Source organism: Carcharodon carcharias, chromosome 30 (genome assembly GCF_017639515.1).
Source record: "Carcharodon carcharias isolate sCarCar2 chromosome 30, sCarCar2.pri, whole genome shotgun sequence".
Classification (NCBI taxonomy): domain Eukaryota; kingdom Metazoa; phylum Chordata; class Chondrichthyes; order Lamniformes; family Lamnidae; genus Carcharodon; species Carcharodon carcharias.
The window spans coordinates 27,281,865-27,302,100 of NC_054496.1; the positions used below are offsets into that span (position 1 = coordinate 27,281,865).

A 20,236-nucleotide genomic window follows, 5' to 3' on the forward strand; every position below is an offset into this window, starting at 1 on the left:
TAGTAACCACTTTTCAGTGCAAGCTCTCCTGGCCAGTTAGCGCTCCAAAAATGTTTGCTATTTAAGAAAGAAAATGAATACCCAAGGGATGAAATTTACCTTTCAGTATGACCTCAAATTTTCTATTTGCAAATATTAAGCACAAAATCTGACAAATGGCTCAGATGCGGAAATGTAATCCCTTAATTCTGTCCAAGTTAAGATTTTAAAATTGATCCAGGAAGGTTGTAGCTTCCTCTCCTGCTCAGTGTTGGGTTTAGTTGAGATTCAGGTAGAGACACAGAACAATAACCATAAGTGGTCTCCCCATCACTATCTCTAGCTACTGGAAACCATGAACAAGGTGAGGCAAAGCTTGGGCGAGAGGCTCTCTACACTCCCAACTCTATGTGCACACGTCAATGCTGGCTACTGCAACGAGCCCTATGGGAGCCTGTGTAGCTGGATTTCAGGATAATGGTGCTTGTAGCAAAATGACAAAGAATCTGGAAAGTTTTCCATTCAGTTGATGATTCATTAATTTGAGTATTGCTGAAAAGAGACATGTCTAAGCATTTCGTTGTACTATATGTGAAGAGTGTGCCAATTGGTTGGCAAGTGGACTCCGGTAAAGGCATTGCCCTGAGAAATGAGTCAGCGAATGGCTGTCACTTATTTTGTTTAGCTGAAACAGGTGCAATAAGTGTCCATGTTCTTTAATACACGGGGCCCTGTTCTTTGCAGACAGAAAGAATGCATACACATATTGAGCCTGTTTCAGTTAAACAAAAGTCACAGCCATTCGTTGACTCATTCTTCAGGGCATTGCCTTGATCAATCAGGGTCAAGTTGCCTGGTTTAAGTTTCAAACAATACTTGGCAGTTAACTATCAGCCATCATTACTAGTGCATTCTCCATAACAACGCTTCTACCAGAGTCCACTTGCTAAACAATCAGCACTCTCTTCACATACAGTATAAATTGTTGTTTTCCCCTTTATATTGGTATTCTTGCGAATGTCCTGATGGGAGCAAAACGAAAAGCTTAAATGTCTCATTTTTCAGCAATACTCAAGTTCTGTACTACCAAATAACTACTTGAATTGTTAATTCCTAATTTTACAATGTGGGCTCAAACCAAGTCCTTGCACATTTCAGTCCAAAATGTCAGCAGCTGCTCTGGCATTAGGTTAATAAACCGCAATCTTACAACAGGTTTAAAAAAAAAATCATTGCTGTTGGAGGCTGGCTTCCCTCAGGTTTCAGCTCTTAATCACATCGGTTTCAATTCAATCTCTTTCTGACCTCCTCCTGCCCTGAAAGCAAGGAGCCTGATGGGTCCCACAGCTCTTTCATACTTTGACTGAATGACCATTCTTAACAGAAGACTAGTCAGCAAGCATCAGCAGGATAATCCACAGCCAAGCGAGGAACTGGACCTACTCTATATTCCTGCACAGACACCATCACTGCTTAGTGATCCATTAGGACCCATCCTGTTGTCTCCCTGCTTGTTCACCATCTATAGTTCCAGCCAAGCAGGATGTGTGAAACTAAATGCTAAATTACACTACTGAGCTCTAACTAGGGAAGTAGGGTGGGTGGGGGGAAGCATCACTAGCTTAAGTGTCAGTATAGGGTGTTAAAAAGCAGTAAAGTCTCAGTAAGATCCTAAGCAAAGTCCAGGTTCCTTCAGCATGCTTCAGGTCACAGCCCCACAGGTATTAAAAGCCCAATGAGAAGATTTCCTCTCAGCTCGATGGCCACCTCCGCTCTCTGCATTACTCCTTCACAGCCATTAGAAATTTCTGTACTGGTCGCTGCTCCAGCCCTTTGAATGTTCTGGATGCTGCAGGAGAAAGGAGAAACTCTGTGATTTTTGTTTCACCAACTGGAGTATGCCAAACAGTCTACAAGGGTGGCACTCACCATCTGCCCACTTCACCTCCAATCAATCGAGGACCTTACCACACAGTTTTTGTTGGCTCTGTGGCCAGGGGTTAAATCAGCTCGCTCTCCTCTGTTGCAGTGCAGACACTATCTCATTGCCAATGAGTGGGCCAATTGGCTTCTCCAGATACTGTCATTATGGGTCTGGCAATGGAGCAGCATTCGCTTCAAGCTGCAGCTTAGAGTATGGCCTTCAACACCAAGTTAGCGAGCAGCAGTGTTCTAGACGGTCATCAGACTACATTACAAAACCTCTGAACACAGGGCAGGGCCTCCACAAACACTGGGATACCGTCAGACACCATTTTCATAATGGATTGCAGTACAGTAGTAAAGTTCATTTCAAAGCAAGGGACCAATCTTATTTTTATGATGATCGGTGTCTCCGGAGTCTGTGTTCATATTATGGATACAAATTATTTACAAGACAAATGAAAGCCTTTGACAGTCCAAGACAATTCAAGACAGTCAAAGCCCAGACGGCAGGTGATTCAACTGCTCAGTGCTGTTCTGAAGCTGTGCGAGGAGATGCTTAGAAACAGTTTGAATGATTTTGCTTCCTTAACCTCAAACCCCCACCCCGGTCAGGAAATCCTGGGGACATGAGACTGAGAAGCAGTGACTGGCAGAAAGCCAGGTGTGCCTCAGAATAGTTCTACCATCTGACTGTGATAACTGCAGGTGAGTTTAATGTGAAAGCCTGACTCTGATCACGACAGAAGGCAGCGGAAAAACTCACCCAGTTCTTCGGATATATTTTGCAGGCGCGAGTCCCATTCCTGCCTGGCTCTGGCGATCAGATTCAGGGTTAGCTGCAGCTGGTCCATCTACAAGAGATCACAATGGAGTTCCATCTCATGAAGTAATCGAATATCACTGAAATCTCACAAAAACAACACTCCAAACATCAAGGACAGGGAAGTACACCGTGCTTTAGACCACAAACTCAACAGTCTAGCCGCAGCCGATTCAAATCCCTGGCTGCTCGCTTTAGAAATGGGGAAATGGAAGTGATGGTTCAGGGCTCACTGTACAAGCCCTTAGTGATGGATGAGTTTCGGTTGGCCCACTCACTCTGCAGGTTCTGGCTTTAAATTCCTTTGCTTCTGTAATTGTGACCCACCCAAGCCTTGCTTCCAGCCATTTTTCAGTTTTCCGTGATGTGTAAACAGATGCGGTGAACACCAATGGGATTGATCTGTAGGGGCCTCACTGTTTGAAAGGAGAGTGGTGGCAGTCATTGCACTGAAAGGTTAGTGTGTCACCAGGTCTCGGGAGTGAAGCCTATCCTGGTGAAGCCTATTCCCTTTGGGAAGTAGGTGGTCAAAGCCAGTGACATCCTTCTGATACCAGGCTGCCAACCTGCTCATGGGAACCCATGCTGGATCAAACAGAGGGTAGTTCAGGTTGTTGGGCTATTGGTGAGGGGGGAGGTCTTGTGTTCCCCCGCAGTGTCTTCCTGGGAGTATCCACGGGGTAGATTTTGATCGGGATGAGGTGGGTTTGTATTATAGTTTCAGTTTTAGCATGTTTTACAAATTGCTTTTGGAATTGAAAGGATTGAGGCGAGGAAGAGGGGGTACTGGGGACTAGTGATTAATGCACAGTTCTATCACATAGTGGTATTGTCACTGGACTGGTAATCCAGAGACCTAGTGGTAATGCTCTGGGGACCTGGGTTCAAATCCCACCATGGCAGATGGTAGAATTTGAATTCAATAAAAATCTGGAATAAAAAGCTTGATGGTGATCATGAAACTATTGCTGATTGTTGTAAAAACCCATCTGGTTCACTAATGTCCTTTAGGGAAGGAAATCTGCTGTCCTTACCTGGTCTGGCCTACATGTGATTCCAGACCCACAGCAATGTGGTTGACTCTTAAATGCCCTCTGAACAAGGGCAATCAGGGATGGGCAGTAACCGTTGGCCTAGCAGGTGACACCCACATCCCATGAATGAATTAAAAAAACAATTATCAGTACATCAAAAATCACAACAGACAGGCTGGTATGGTGACCAGAGATATGTCACGTAACAATTTCTCAAGTCATTTACACACTGTCCAGATTTCTGTGGCTCCAATAACAATATTTTCATTGCTTTCTTGAGCCACAATTAAAACCATTAACCGTGTGTATAATGTTCCACACAATCTAAAATCACTGATGGAACACACTTCTAAAGGGAAAGGCAGCATTTACAGTCTGGACTGTCTCCCTTCCCAGCGTGTGCACACAGAAGCCTACATCAAGCAATGATTTACACGGCTGCTCGTGGGAGGTGTGATTGAAGATCTGCCCCCACATCACCATGGACTGAGGTTAAAGCCTCAATTACACATGGGGTGATGAACCTCCAAGACACATGAAGACGTCCAACTTGTTGGGGAAGACACAACTGGTGGCAACAGCTGGACTAGAGGAGCCGCTGGGAAAGCTTTTATATCCTACAAATAGGTGAAACTGAATTGGGCACAGTTTCGGGGCTAAAGGGAGCTAGCTGTCTGTTCGCTTTAATGGGTCATCACTCTATCCTCGGTATCCAGATAAGGGCCTAATCAGAGCTCTGTACCGCTAATACACAACTGCCATCCCTTTGTATTCCAGTCCTAGAGATAAAGGTTGATATTCCAGCTCCTCCTCAGGTCTCTCTATTCCACCTGCTGACACTCAGACTGAGGCCTGGTCTGCCTTCTTCACTCCCGCTAGAGTTGAACAAGGATGGAAGCTGCCTAAACTGATCTCAACAGCTAGACGATGCACAAACAACAGCTTGCTCTGCCTCCTTGACTCAGTGCCAATCTGGAAAGGGAAAGGGCAGAGCCCCAAGGAAATGATCCACAGGGGTCCATTAATGTTCAGGGAATATGGACCAACAGACTAACTCCTTCAACTCGCGTTTAAAAAAAGATAAATTTGTCCCATCCGACTTGTGGTTAAAAGTTACTCTGCCTCAGGTTCTACCTTCTCCCCATCCAACAGGTTTCTCTGTCTCCAGCTTACAGGTCCTGACCCTCTAACTGCTGTAAGAAATCGCTGTATAATAACGATATAAAATCATAAGAAATTTATTGAATATCATAGGAATGTCTCTCTCTCTTTCCCTCCCATAGCAACTTGCTGGGCTGACAATAGGTAGCGAAGGCTGTTATCTCGTCCAAGGACATGTCTCTAGCGCAAGCGCTGAAACAAGACATTGCTAACCCTGATAGGGAGATGGGAGGTGACTCCACGACCCATATATGAACCAACTGTCTCAGTGTTAAACAGGACGTCCTAGCAAGCATTGAGCCACAAGATGACTTCATAGGCTTCCAACAGACGTGTGCATATACATCCCAGAAATAAGGTAAATAAACAAACTATCAGGAGGGGAAAAAATCACTTTGGACGAACAGTTTCTTGAGGTGGACCAATTCTGGCTCCGGCCTAACAGATCGCTTAGCTCAAGAAGGCGGAAGAGCTTTTCAAAATGACCCACACTGGCACTGACCTAACACTTTGTCTAGTCTAGCTCAAGGAGGCTGAAGTAAACAGGAGAAACTTCCACTTCCAGCCATGGAGATCAGCTTCTCCCATCCTGTGACCAGTAAATCATTCTGAGGAGACTGCCATCCTCAGCCCTGGAGATCAGCTTCATCCTCCTTCCCCCATCTGTTCGTCTGATCTGGGACCGGGAAATCAATCTCACCTGTTACTGCTCAATATGTCTTTTTCTGCCGGTTTACATTATGTATAATATCTAAACTGTTGCTTAATAAACTGCTTTAAAATCACCTATGACTTCAACCCCCTTTTTTGGGTAACCTGTGACTCCTGTTCTGAAATTTTACAACGCACTGCACCCCTGCCTTCCCCTCCGGGCCAGTGTACTCACTATACATTCCATATTCTGGAGAACTGACACATCCTTGTTCAGATAACACCGATAATCCGGTTTTGTCCTGATCAAATCGATCTGTGAGCTCTCCATCATAGCGACTGGTTCGAGTGCCCCTCCAGCCAGCGTTGCGTTATCCAAGCCACTGAAATGAGTAAAATTGGAAGATTGTTTAACAAGCGGCAACAGGAAACTGATTTCCAATATCTGCAAACAGAGAATGTCAGTCAGGTACAATGGACAGAATCAGTGGAGACAGATTTGCGGACAGGTACTCTCTCCAGAAAATGCCACGTCAGCTCAGTTATGCCCTCTACCTCTCTCCCAAGCACTGTATAGGCTTTTGGAGAAAGTGTTTTGTTATTAGGTTGAAAACCTCGTTCAAGCAGGTGGAGAGAGTACCTGTCCCCAGATCTCCCTCCACTGCTTCTGTCCATTGTGCCTGACTGGTCAGGTTATCGATCCACTCCTGAATCTCACTCAGTAAAAAATGGCAACTGAAGTGACCGAGGATTTCACCATTAATATTATAATTAAAACAACATTGTTTGCTAGTATCTCCCTTTATTGGATTCAGTCGTGTGCTTTAGGTGCAAGGTGACCAACTCTCAGAGGGACACTCATCACTTTGGCATAGGGGTCCATCAGAGCAGGGTGGGTGGTGCTGCCAGAGCTGTTAAAGTGTGCAAATGGAAGCAGAGCAGTTACTGCGCACGCACGCACGAGAGTTAAAGGTCCGAATTGTGGGAGTCCTGGACAAATGCAGCCTGAGACACGGGACAGTGGGCTCAATTACAGGACAGTCCCATAAAATAAGGGATGGCTGGTCACCCTGACTGGGGCCCCTCACCCAAACAAGCTCAGATACGGCAAGTATCAGCCTGTTGGACTGGAATAAAGCGAGGGTCACAGCATAAGCACAATCCCGTGCCAACACTTGCACTTTCTGGACAGCGAGAGAAGTGGGGCTCCTGGCTTATTTTCTCTGGCCAGTACCAGACATGAGGGAGAACTGCTGCACCCCTCACGCCCACTGTTTCAACTCACATTTAAAGAGACTCACAGTGCTGCACAAAAGTGGGCAAGAAGAGGAGGGTAGACAGAGCTGCAGAACACTGGGCGGGTTGGGTGGGGTATGTGTGTGTTTGTGTGTGTGTGTATGTGAGAGACTTGGTTTCAAGCGTGCGGCCTCTCTCTACATGGAGGGTGTGTAAGCTGCACATGAGCAAGTCATACGTGTTGGACGGGTTAAATGAGATTCCCACTCATATCGAGGGGGCTCCAGCATATCAGACACCCAGCTGACCAATGAAAAAAAAATCAATCAGGAACTTACGCGGCTGCATCCTCTGCTTTCTGGCGATAGACTTCCAGCAGTTGGTCCCAAGCCTTACACTCGACATTTAATCTACAACAGAAACAGCAGCACAGTGAAGGATTTTATTTGTTGCTAGCTTCCCTTCCCCTTTAAGACATTGTCTCTTTGCTGAGCATCGTTTAAGAGCCACACAAAAAAAAGACCAGAATCCAGAGAGCTTGAACCGCTGTCAGTAGAACATCCCACCATGGGGTACATTACAGCTCAACCCCACCTTGCCCTCTCATGACTAGTTTCGAGTTTATCACCCATAAGTGGACCCTTTGTACCTTATGTTCAGATAGTCTTCACTGCCCAAATATAGATACTAGAACCACATCTGTACCTCTCATACCTCCCTCTCACTGGACAGGCAATCAGACCAACATTTAGTGAAGCGAGATCAACTAGAGGCTATGGACTGGTTTATATATATGTTATATATAATACATGAAGGGATGTAATGATTAGTGAACTTAATCTTATAATATTCCTGATAACATCATCAGTGGCCCACCACCCAGCCCCATCAGGTTTCTCATTAGCGTTCTCCCATATCTAGTCTGCACTACACTTACAGAAAGAGATGGTGCTTGCTCACATCCCCACCACCTGTAGACACAGTCTGTGCCAAAGCTGGACAAAGGGCCAAAGATTTGACCTCTGACCCTTGCCCAAATCCCTCTCTCAGCCCATCAGGCAAGTTCCTGCTGCTTGAATCACTCAAAATAGATCAGTATATAAATATAGACTAGAATGAATCCCCATTGTCTCTAACTGGAGACCTTTATTGTCCAGTTGACTCATTCTATCATTAGTCCAGTGATTCACAGGGTACTAGAGGTGGTGGGGGGGGGAAAGCGCAGAGAATGACAGGGCACCCACAGTTACCCTGGGGGTGAATGACAGAGCGCCCGGCATTAAGCTGAGATCAGGGACTTACCCTGGGACTATCCTGCTCTGTGTGGATCAGTTACTCCCCAAGGAATTAAGGAGTCCAGATTAAAACTCTGAATTACTATACCTCAACCAATTGCAGGACTAAATAAACTGCACACAAAGTCTAATTTCCACATTTTGGAATATCTAATATCAATTTATGTTCCTTAGATGTTGTACACAAGGAACTATATAGTTGAACTCAAGTCTCATATTCCCACCTTTATTTAAATATAAAAGTATATTATACACACACACACACAAAAGACACATTAACAGCCCAGTTTATCCATCATTGCCAATATAAAAATTTGCAATCTAAAATAGCTTGGTCCTGATTCCTTTCCAATGCATTTACCAAATGATGACACTAAGGTACTGGAAGCTCTCCCGACGGTTCAGTGTTTAAGTGTGCTCTGGGATCGAGCCACACAGGCCTGCAAGGCATCAGAACACAAACAGGGCACCGAGTCTATGTTAGCTGAAGCTCAGCCAGTGTATTAGGAGGCGCCGGAGCACATCAGTGATACCGGCCTGCTGAGAACGGCTAGGCTGGACACTGCCCAGCACGCCACTTGAAGATTAAACAGCCTGTGGACGTTCTGGTCTCTGCACGCACATAAAGAATAGTTGCTTGGGGAAGGCACCAGAGAGTGGTCAACACTCATGGAACTGCACCCTAAGGTAAACTGAGCTCCCGGGAAGAAATGATGCTGAAATGCCAAGTTCCACGCAAACATCCAGAATTCCTGAAGGGAGAAACTCCAATGCTGACTGACCTCCTAGTTTGTGAGAGAGGTTGTTATCTCTGAACATTAGGGCTGTAATTGCTCTAATCGAGAAGGCAAACAGCACCACCTGCGGGAAGATAATGGGACTGGTGATTTGGTGTAACACTGACTCAGGCATTAGCTCTGGGCTCTCCAATCCCGCCATGGGATAGTGCCCAGCTTCCTCTTGGTGACTCACCAGTACTTGGAACTGCAGCACACTGTAAAGTGCTGTGATTCGCAAACTGACTTCATCCATTGAGGAAAAAGAATACAGTCGGCGTTTAGAGAAATAACTTGGATTTATATTGCACTTTTACTACTGTTGTAAAATGTTTTGGGACATCCTAAGTATTTTGAAGTATGGTCACACTGTATTACATTGATTACTTACTTACTGTCATTGATAGTGTAGGATGCACAGCAAGCCCCCACAAAATGATCAGGCCATCTGTTTTCATGATGTTAACTGAGAGATAAATACTGGCCAGGCCAACAGGCATGATTACCCTGCACTTCTTTCAAATAATGCCATGGGATCTTTTACATCCGCCTGAGAACACGCTCAGGGTCTGAGCTTAATATCTCAACTGAAAGCCAGCATCTCTGATAGTGCAGCACTTCCTAGTACCGGAGGTTCAGCCTGGGCTTTTATGCTCAGGTCCGAGACTGGGTCTAGAGCCCACAAGCTTCTGACTCTCAGGCAGGAGCGCTACGAGCTGGGCCATGCCTGGCACCAGTCCAAACTTCTGGGGCTTGTAAAGCGGTTTAGTGAGCAAAAAAAGAGCCCCTTTAAGATCTGGCATTGTGAACCAGAGCTTTCGCACGGAATGAGGTGTCAGGATATCTATCATACCTAGAAATGTCATCCTTCAGCTGCTTCATCATCATCTCTGTTTCTGGTGTGGGCAGAACGCTGAAAAATAAACATCGGGGGGGTCACAAAAGCTGGCACTAGGAGGAGCTACTGTCAGGTGTAATACACAGTCAAGAGTGGTTATGGAAATCACACACAAACAAACAGGCTTTATGAGTCAGAACAAGTTGAAGCACAAAACAACTGCAGTGTCAGGAATTACGCAGCCCAGTGCCACTGAATGAAGCAGAAAACAGCCGGCCTTGTCTAGGTATTTATTAAAGTGCAGAGGCAGCGTGTTGTAGGATACACCCTAATAGCAACGCTGGGGGCGCAGTAATCCCAGGCACCAGCATTGCAGGCCTGACTGGCAGTAAGATCTCCCCGTTGGGGCCAGACATTCCTGCAGTAAGTTGGGGAAATCACACTGCCAGCCTGTGCCTCCAGGCTGGCATCTCCCAGTCAGCTCGGCACCGAGCAGCACAGATCTCCAGCTTGGTTCACCAGATGGGAATGAAGGGAGAGAATATTTTATACAGATGCAACAACTTAAAACTGCATCCAAAATGCGTGTCCAATTCCAGTTCGAAGGAAGCCCCCTCCTCTACTTTTCCCCAGTATTGGGACCCTTGTTTGTCCTGATATATGTTAACGATCCAGATCTGGGTGTACAGGGGGCAACTTCAAAGTTCGGGGATGATACAAAACTTGGAAACATTGCAAGCTGAGGACGACAGTATAGAACTCCAAAAGGACACGGATAAATTGGTGGAGTGGACAGGTAGGTGGCAGATGAAGTTTAATACAGAGAAGTGTGAGGTAGGAAGAACATGGACAGACGATATAAAATAAGGGGTGTAACTCTAAAGGGTGTGCAGGAGCAGAGAGACCTGGGTGTTTATGTGCATGAGTCATTAAAGGTGGCAGGACAGCTGGACAGAGCAGTTAAAGCAGCATACAGGATCCTAGATAAAATCAACATACAGCGGATGCTGGAAATCTGAAACAAAAACAAAAATAACTGGAAAAACTCAGCAGATCTGACAGTATCTGCGGAGAGGAACACAGTTAATGCTTCAAGTCTGTATGACTCCATCAGAACGAAAGAAAAATAGAAATGAGGTGAAATATAAGCTGTTTGAGGGGGGTGGGACAGGTAGAGCTGGATAGAGGGCCAGTGATAGGTGGAGGCAAAGAAGAGATTGCCAAAGATGTCATAGACAAAAGGACAAAGAGGTGTTGACGGTGGTGATATTAGCTAAGGAATGTGCTAATGGGGACGTTAAGGGTAGAAAGCAGGATGAATAAGGTACAGATAGCCCTAGTGGGGGTGGGGTAGTGGGTAGGGATCGAAATAGGCTAAAAGGTGGAGATAAGACAATGGATGGAAATAAATTTAAAAATAATAGAAATAGGTGGGAAAAGAAAAATACATTTAAAAAAATTTTTTTTAGAAGAAAGGGGGATCGGAAAGGGGGTGGGGATGGAGAAGAGAGTTCATGATCTAAAATTGTTGAACTCAATATTCAGTGTGGAAGGCTGTAAAGTGCCTAATCGGAAGGTGAGGTGCTGTTCCTCCAGTTTGTGCTGAGCTTCACTGGAACAATGCAGCAGGCCAAGGACAGAAATGTGGGCATGAGAGCAGGGTGGAGTGTTGAAATGGCAAGTGACAGGGAGGTCTGGGTCATGCTTGTGGACAGACCAAAGGTGTTCTGCAAAGCGGTCACCCAGTCTGTGTTTGGTCTCTCCAATGTAGAGGAAACTGCATTGGGAGCAGCGAATGCAGTAGACTAAATTGATGGAAGTGCAATTGAAATGCTGCTTCACTTGAAAAGTGTGTTTGGGCCCTTGGACGGTGAGGAGAGAGGAAGTAAAGGGTCAGGTGTTGCACCTTCAGCGCTTGCATGGGAAGGTGCCGTGGGAGGGGTTTGAGGTGTAGGGGGTGATGGAGGAGTGGACCAGGGTGTCCTGGAGGGAACGGTCCCTACGGAATGTCACCGGGGGGGGGGGGGGTGATGGGGGCGGTGAGGGGAAGATGCCTTTGGTGGTGGCATCATGCTGGAGTTGGCAGAAATGGCAGAGGATGATTCTTTGAATGTGGAGGCTGGTGGATGATAAATGAGGACAAGTGAGACCCTATCATGTTTCTGGGAGGGAGAGGAAGTTTTGAGGGCAGATGTGCAGGAGATGGGCCAGACACAGTTGAGGGCCCAGTCAACCACCGTGGATGGAAAACCTCGGTTAATGAAGAAGGAGGACATGTCAGAGGAACTGTTTTTGAAAGTGGCATCATCAGAACAGATGCGACGGAAATGAAGGAACTGAGAAAATGGGATGGAGTCTTTACAGGAAGCAGGGTGTGAGGAGCTGTAGTCGAGGTAGCTGTGGGAGTCGGTAGGTTTGTAATGAATATTGGTGAACAGTCTATCACCAGAAATTGAGAGAGAGGTCAAGGAAGGGAAGGGAAGTGTCAGTGATGGACCACGTGAAAATGATGGAGGGGTGGAAATTGGAAGCAAAATTAATACATTTTTCCAGGTCCAGACGAGAGCATGAAGCAGCACCAAAGTAATAATCGATGTACCGGAGAAAGAGTTGTGGGAGGGGGCCAGAGTAGGACTGGAACAAGGAATGTTCCACATACCCCATAAAGAGACAGGCATAACTGAGCCCATACAGGTAACCATAGCCATACCTTTTATTTGGAGGAAGTGAGACGAGTTTGAGGAGAAATTGTTCAGTGAGAGAACAAGTTCAGCCAGACAGAGGAGAGTGATGGTGGATGGGGATTGTTCAGGCCTCTGTTCGAGGAAGAAGCTAAGGGCCATCAGACCAACCCGGTGGGGGATGGAGGTGTAGAGGGATTGGACATCCATGGTGAAGAGGTGGCGGTTGGGGCCAGGGAACTGGAAATTGTTGATATGATTTAGGGCATCAGAGGAATCGCGGATGTAGGTGGGAAGAGACTGGACAAGGAGAGAGAGAATGGAGTCAAGATAGCAAGAAATGAGTTCCATGGGGCAGGAACAGGCTGACACGATCGGTCTGCCAGGACAGTCCTGTTTGTGGATTTTGGGTAGGAGGTAGAAGCGGGCCGTCCAAGGTTGGGAGACTATGAGGTTGGAAGCTGTGGAGGGAAGATCTCCAGAGGAGATGAGGTCAGTGACAGTCCTGGAAACAATGGCTTGATGTTCAGTGGTGGGGTCATGGTCCAGGGGGAGGTAGGAGGAAGTGTCTGCAAGTTGACGCTCAGCCTCTGTGAGGTAGAGGTCAGTGCGCCAGACAACAACAGCACCACCCTTGTCAGCAGGTTCGATGACAAAGTCAGTGTTGGACCCGAGAGAACGGAGTGCGGCAAGTTCAGAGACAGGTTAGAGTGGGTGAGAGAAGCAGAGAAATTGAGACGACTGATGTCACACCGACAGTTCTCAATAACAAGATCAAGAGCAGGTAAGAATCCAGAGGGAGCGGTCCAGGTGGAGGGAGAATATTGGAAATGGGTAAAAGGATCCGTTGATCGGGGAGAGGACTCCTGCCCAAAGAAGTGGGCACAGAGATGAAGGAGCCTAGGCTTTATTAATAGGGGCAGAGAGCACTAGAGCAAGGAAGTTATGCTGAACTTGTATAGGGCATTAGTTAGACCTCAGCTGGAGTATTGTGTACAGTTCTGGGTGCCACACTTTAGGAAGGATGTGAACGCAGTGGAGAGTGAAGATGAGGTTTACAAAAATGTTTCCAGGGATGAGAAACTTCAGTTATGAAGATAGACTGGAGAAGTTGGGACTGTTCTCCTTGGAGAGAAGAAGGCTAAGAAGAGATTTGATAGAGGTGTTCAAAATCATAAGGGGGAAAACAGATTAGATAGGGGGAAACTGCCCATTTGTTAAAGGATCGAGAACGAGGGGGCACAGATTTAAGCTGATTTGCAAAAGAAGCAAATGCGATGAGAGAAAAAACTTTTTCACACAGCAAGTGGTTCGGGTCTGGAATGCACTGCCTGGAAGTGTGGTGGAGCCAGGTTCAATCGAGGAATTCAGGAGGACATTAGATTATTATTTAAATAGAAACAATGTGCAGGGTTAAGGGGAAAAGGCAGGAGAATGGCACGGAGTCATAATGCTCATTTGGAGAGCTGGTGCAGATGCAATGGGCTGAATGGCCTCCTGCACTGTAACAATTCTGTGAAAGCCACAAGAATCATTAACATGGACTCTCCAGCAAAAGTGGTAAAGTCTAAGACTCGCCTCTTCCTTTGGGTCACTTACTCGTCCGGTTTCTCTGTGCATTTCCTCAGAGTCCCGTCCAGTTTCATCGTCTCTACAATGCGCTTAACGTCACCGGAAATATCCGAGGCTGCGGGTACAAAGAATAAAAGATCAAACTGAGAAAGAGAAAAACACAGCACCATCGAACAGGCTGTGCACCACCTTCCTAATCCTGGCCATATCACTGAGGGGCTGCAGCCAAAGGGCAGGCATTTCTCTGGATAAACTCTCTAGACAGTGATAAACAAAGGAACTGCTTTTTACAAAGAGCTTTGATCCAGTTTGATGCAGCAGCTGTGAGCCATTTATTATTTTCCACTTCACAACGAGCTTACTAATGACTGGTATATTACTGCTACGGTTCACTTCACTGTTTAACACATTTGTTTGGCAGGTAAAGTCCAATCTCAGAAGGGAAAGCATTCAAGGTAGCGGCTGACTTCAGCAGGCTAGGGTAAGAGATCATCTGTATTCCCAGCCAGACAGAGTGCGATGCGTCAAGGTGAAAGAAAGGAGACAAAAACGAGACAGAGAGGAGTAAGGAAGTGAAAGGAGTGAAATAGGCAGAACAAGCAAGTGAAAGAAAAAGAGAGAGAAAATCAACCACCTGCTATCATGAAGAATTTTGATCCACGTTATTTTGCTTTAGTTCCTCTCAGAGGCCGCGCCAGCATTTCATGGGGGAAACACGCACAAATAGTCAAAGCCTCTTACAGTGTCGATATTGTATAGTCGACAACTTGCTGCATCAGATGACCGACACATAACCTTCAATGAAACTGCCCTGGATGGGATAGGCTCCAATCTTCAGGAGACTCTTCATCCTGCAACTGCACAGAATGTCACACTGGGGCCTGGTGGATTGGAGTGTCCGAGTCATGGCATTAAACAGGCCCGGAGAGTGGTTAGAATGTGGAACTCGCTACAAGGAGTAGTTGAGGCGAATATTGTAAATGTCTTTCAGGGGTAACTAGGTAAACATGTGGGAGAAAGGAATATTAGTAATGTGGGAAGAAACTCATATTGAGTCTAAATGGTAGCACAGACTGTTGGATTGAATGGTCTGTTTTTGTTGTGTAAATTCTATGTGGTTCTATGGATCAGCTTGCCTCCTCCTCCTCCATTAACTGCGATTCACTGCTTACAAATAGGCTCTTTATAGATTTAGAGAGCTAAAAACATGACAAGCACAAACACTACTTATTTATTTTTACTTCACATAATTTTGGCTAGCATGTTTCAGCCTACTCTTACAGGTGAGCCCTACCTTCCTATAGTCCAGGGAATGCTTTCACTAAACAGGTATCACCCATGACTCAGTGGGTAGTGCTCTTGCCTGAGTCAGGAACGTGTCTGTGGGTTCAAGTCCCACTTGAGGACTTGAGCAGAAGAAAAAACAAAAAAAATCAAGGCTCGCACTCCAGTGCAGTACTGAGGGAGTGCTGCACTGTTGGATGAGATATGAACTCAAGGCCCTGCCTGCCTCTCAGGTGGGCGTAAAAGATCCCATGGTGCTATTACAAAAGAGGAGCAGCAGAATTATCTCCAGTGTCCCAGTCAACGTTTATCCCTTATTCAGTGTCAGCAAAACAGATGACGTCATCATTGCTGTTTGTGGGAGCTTGCTGTGCACAAACTGGCTGCCATGTTTCCTATGCTACTACAGTGACTACACTTCAAAAATACTTCATTGGCTGTAAAGCGTCTTGAGACATTGTGATTGTGAGAGAGGTGCTATATAAATGCAGGTCTTTCTGGTTGCTTTTTTAAGAGGACGTCATAGTGTGCCCAGGGCACAAACAGGTGTTAAATTCACCTTACAAATTCACGGGATCCTCCGCATCTTCAGAAAACAAAGTTTGGAAGTAAAGGACGAAGTAAATAGTACTTGTGACACAACACTCATTAAGTAAGCTTCGTGAGCACCTTTGGGAGTGGAAAACACACAGCCCATGACCTAGCAGCGCTAAACTAGATCTAAACAGCAGCTCCTGCCCTTATCTCACCATCTAAGGAAGTTATGGCGCTCGACAGTCTCTCAAAAAAAAATCTTTAGGCAGACAGATGGATTTCAAAAGCAACAGGCTGATGAATATCTTCACAAAGCCAATTACACCAAGCAGCCATAAAATGATACAGCACAGGAAAACAGCATTGTGCTCCACCAATTTTCAGCGAAAGCTGTCAAGAACATATATTTGGGGACAAATGCCACAAAACCTGTATGTTTGGATTAAATAGCTGGGCTCTCCCTTCAGATACCAGGCAAACAACTAATTCTATAATAATCATATAAAATTATGCTGGTTCTGCGGCCGAGGGCAGGTTATTTTAAAACCTCTTATACGTATTGTGACATAATTAAACAAGTCTGTGCAAAGCTAAATCCTTATGTATTTACATAAAATCGACCCCCGGTTATATGCAAGCTCATAATTAACATTAGCATCAGCCCGAAACCACCTGCTGCATCTTGGTCCATCCCCCAGTTTCAGTTCCTGGACACGGCAACATTATTTAATTCTTTTCGGTTCTTTATACTCACAGGTACACAGTTAGTCTGACAGGTTGATCAGCTTTTGAACATCTGATCTTACGTAGAGATGGAAGCAAGTCCTGGCTACTCATCACACCCTACCCTTCAGCCAATTAATAAAGTGAGTGGGCTTGCCGCAGAGTTTTACATCAACTTTTCACAGGCTAGAACGCTAGTCAGCACACAGATAAAGCTGCTCAATTCAAAGACCCCACAGGCAACAGCTTACACTTATTTAACACTAAGTTCCAAGACATTTAACAAGAGCATTATTAAGAAAAATTGAGTCAGGAGCTATTAGGGCAGGTGATCAAATGTTTGATCAAAGAGGTAGGTTTTAAGCAACATCTTAAAGGAGAGAGAGGCCGAAAGGGTTAGGGAAGTTCCGAGCCAAGGTAGTTGAAAGCACAGTGGGGTGGAGTGATTAAAATTGGAGTTGTGCAAGAATTGGAGGAGTGCAGAGGGTTGTAAGGCTGGAGGAGGTTATAGGGATTGGGAAGAGAGAGGCTATGGAGGGACTTGAAAATGTCTCACACAATTAACCACACACAGCTCTGCACGGGAAGATCAAGTTCTTGTCCACAATCGGAAGCCAGAAAACTCACTGTGGCGGTTCACGTCAACAGGAACAGAGGCTGAGGGAAAACTTTCGTATTCAATCCTTTTGCTGGGCAACTGCATTGACATTTTCATGGCGGTATAACTGAGGTCTGAGCAGTCTAGATTCTGTGGAAAAGTAGCGGTGAACATTTCCTTGCTCCATTATCAACCAGTTCAAGGCTTCAACCCAGTGGGCTGCAGAGTTGCAGTTTGGTTGGGTCTGTGGAATGTTTTTCCTGGTGTTTCTAATGAGGTCACGATGTTACTGGTGTGAGAAGTACCAGGGCAGCGAGAGACACCTGCTTATTTGACCTCCACACACTCAACTCCTGTCCCAGGCACCAGAACCTGCGAGACTTGATAATAGAAGGTGGCAGTACAAACCTGGTCGATGGGAATGCCAAATGCTTGCATACTGTATCCGGCAAGGCAGAAGAGTAACTCCACTCACGGGTGTTCAACTTAACTGAGAAAGAAAAGCTTTGCGCAAGCAATAAATTAGAGATGACAAATTGAAGATATTTCCAACTCACCATGTGCTTGAAAGGCATCTAGACTGAAACCCTTTAGTGGTTCCAAGGAGCCTTGCAGCTTCTGCAGAGTATACTGAGAGAGAAAAACATTAACTGCTTTACATCTAATGATCCAAAAATAAAACCTGATATCCAAAAGAAACATATATTTACAAATGTGTGTGAATACTAAAGTCCATTACAGTTAAGCCAGTGCATAGTGGCTTAAACTTAGCTATAAGCTTGTTATGATCCCAGACCAGACCCCCAAATTTGGTATGATCCAGATAGGGACCAGTAACTTTTTTTGTTGAAGTTGACAAAGTTTGAAATCTCCGTTACTTACAAGAGAATAAAGCCACAAAATTTCACGGTTTTAAACAAAATAAATTTTACTGTACACAAGTTAGAAAAGCAAACAGCTAATAATATCTATCTCATACTCTAATATATAGAATTACCGTGAGGTAAACGTGAATCAACAGGCAAGCAGTAGCTGAACACACTACAAACAGTGCATTAAAAAGGCAGACTCAACCGAGACAGGTCGCCTGAATATTCTCAGCAGCCCACCCAGATGTTAGTGAGTCACAAAAATTCTTGAAAACTATGTCTTCCCCCGAGGGATTTCAGCACCTCTTTCGAAGATTAGCCTCCGATTTCCTTCAAAAGCCGCTCCAACTCGGACTGCCTCAATGGCTGCTTACCTCAAAGTTGTCACTCTCTCTCCTGAGACTGCGCCCCACTGGATTCACGAGGCTGCACTACAGCATCTAATCGCCGGCACAGTTCCAGCTCTGTAGCAGGCGACTGTTGGTTATAGGCTTTCCTTTGCCCCGGCTGCCAACTTCACAGAGCTATCAATGAATCACCGATCCCAGCACTGTGGCTGCTCTGAGCAGAACACCACTGCCCATGGGCTTTGCTAAGCCCCATCTCTCAGCAGCACCGATCTACCGACGACTCTCAGGGCTTCTCTGAGCCCCATCCCCCCTCAGCTGCGTGGAGCCAATCGACCCCTTCATCTGTTCCCAACTAACTGGGACCTTCAACTAATGTGTGACCTATTATACCCCCCCCACAACAGAGTTCAGTCCCTTTTCCTAGGCAGAATTTGATGTACATTCGATGTCTTAAATGTACTCACCTGCACCCCCACAAAATTGGCAGAATTAAAACTTTCCAAAAGTAAAAAAGGGAGAAGCGAATCTAGCCCTGGGAGGGGAGAGTGACAACTTTGAGGTAAGCAGCCATCGAGGCAGCCCGAGTTGGAACGGCTTTTGAAGGAAATCGGAGGCTAATCTTCGAAAGAGGTGCTGAAATCCCTCAGGGGAAGACATAGTTTTCAAGAATTTTTGTGACTCACTAACATCTGGGTGGGCTGCTAAGAATACTCAGGCGACCTGTCTCGGTTGAGTCTGCCATTTTAATACGCTGTTTGTGGGGTGTTCAACTACCGCTTGCCTGTTGATTCACATTTACCCCATGGTAATTCTGAATGTTAAGAGTGTGAGATAGATAGTGTTAGCTGTTGGCTTTTCTAACTTGTGTACAGTAAAATGTCTTTTGTTTAAAACCGTGGAATTTTGTAGCTTTATTCCCTGAAGCAATGCTGGAGCCCCAGAATACGAACACCCACCCTTTTGGTTGTAAGCGTTGGGTAGGGTGCGACAGGAAGATTAAAAAGCACAAATTTATTTACTCGTCTAAACGTGAACATTTGCCTAAAACAGTCGACATTGGACATAAGAAAACTTCACATCTCCACTGTTAATTTTTACTAAAATCCCAGTGATTACACCAATGTCAGAATTTACAGAAAGTAAAATGGATTCCCAAAGTCTCATACCTCCAAACATGCATGAAACAGCAGTGCCAGTCTTTCATCCTCAGGCAAATCCATCTGGATTCCCTCACAGATCTCTGAAGAAATGGATAAAGTTGAAAAGCTAGAGGTAAAATGCTCATTTAAAACCTATTCAGAGTTTCCAACCGCAGAATATTTACATCCCTGATGTAGCAATCATTTGAAGAAATGCATTGTATTATTCTGATGTTTAAAAACTCCAACCTCAATTTTTCAAGGTCATGCTAGGGTCTACACGAGCAGCTCTGAATTGCACACTTGGAAATTATGTGATCTCGATGAGCAGTGCCAGGTGATTATAATGCCGGGATACACGTTTATTTATGCTGCATTATTGCATTCTGTAAGGGAGAACAAAAGAGCCTCAGAACAATAGTGTGAGCAGGAGAGAACCAGAAAAATGTAGGTGGTTTCTCTTGGCTGGATTGTGGTTTAGGGTGAAGCTGGTCAGAAAGGCAACCCATTACACCAGACAAGGTGACATAAAAGAAAGATTTATCTTTATACAGCACTTTTCATTACATCAAGATATCCCAAATATCACAACCAACTAAATACTTTCTGAAGCATAGTAACTGTTGGGAAACAAAGCAACCAAGACCCCCCCCACCACAAACAGCAGTATGATAATGACCAGATAATCAGTGACTTTCTTGACAAATAAATATTAGGAACACAGGACCAGGAGAAGGCCATAACTCCTCAAGCCTGTTCTGCCATTCAAT

At 45.4% G+C, this 20,236-nt stretch overlaps 1 protein-coding gene across 2 annotated transcripts in view; it reads right to left on the minus strand.

The window, feature by feature from the left end:
- Positions 1-878: 878 nt before the first annotated feature.
- Positions 879-20,236, minus strand: part of LOC121271188 (kinetochore-associated protein DSN1 homolog) — a 36,964-nt gene continuing 17,606 nt past the window's right edge. For both annotated transcript variants that reach the window (XM_041176955.1, XM_041176956.1), the window contains exons 5-12: positions 19,494-19,567; positions 17,666-17,738; positions 13,997-14,084; positions 9,732-9,791; positions 7,146-7,217; positions 5,807-5,954; positions 2,669-2,756; positions 879-1,828 (exon numbers count right to left, since the gene is read on the minus strand). In XM_041176955.1, coding sequence (XP_041032889.1) covers positions 1,761-1,828; positions 2,669-2,756; positions 5,807-5,954; positions 7,146-7,217; positions 9,732-9,791; positions 13,997-14,084; positions 17,666-17,738; positions 19,494-19,567 — 671 coding nt within the window. In that variant the 3' untranslated portion in view covers positions 879-1,760. The remainder of the gene's footprint in view (positions 1,829-2,668; positions 2,757-5,806; positions 5,955-7,145; positions 7,218-9,731; positions 9,792-13,996; positions 14,085-17,665; positions 17,739-19,493; positions 19,568-20,236) is intronic.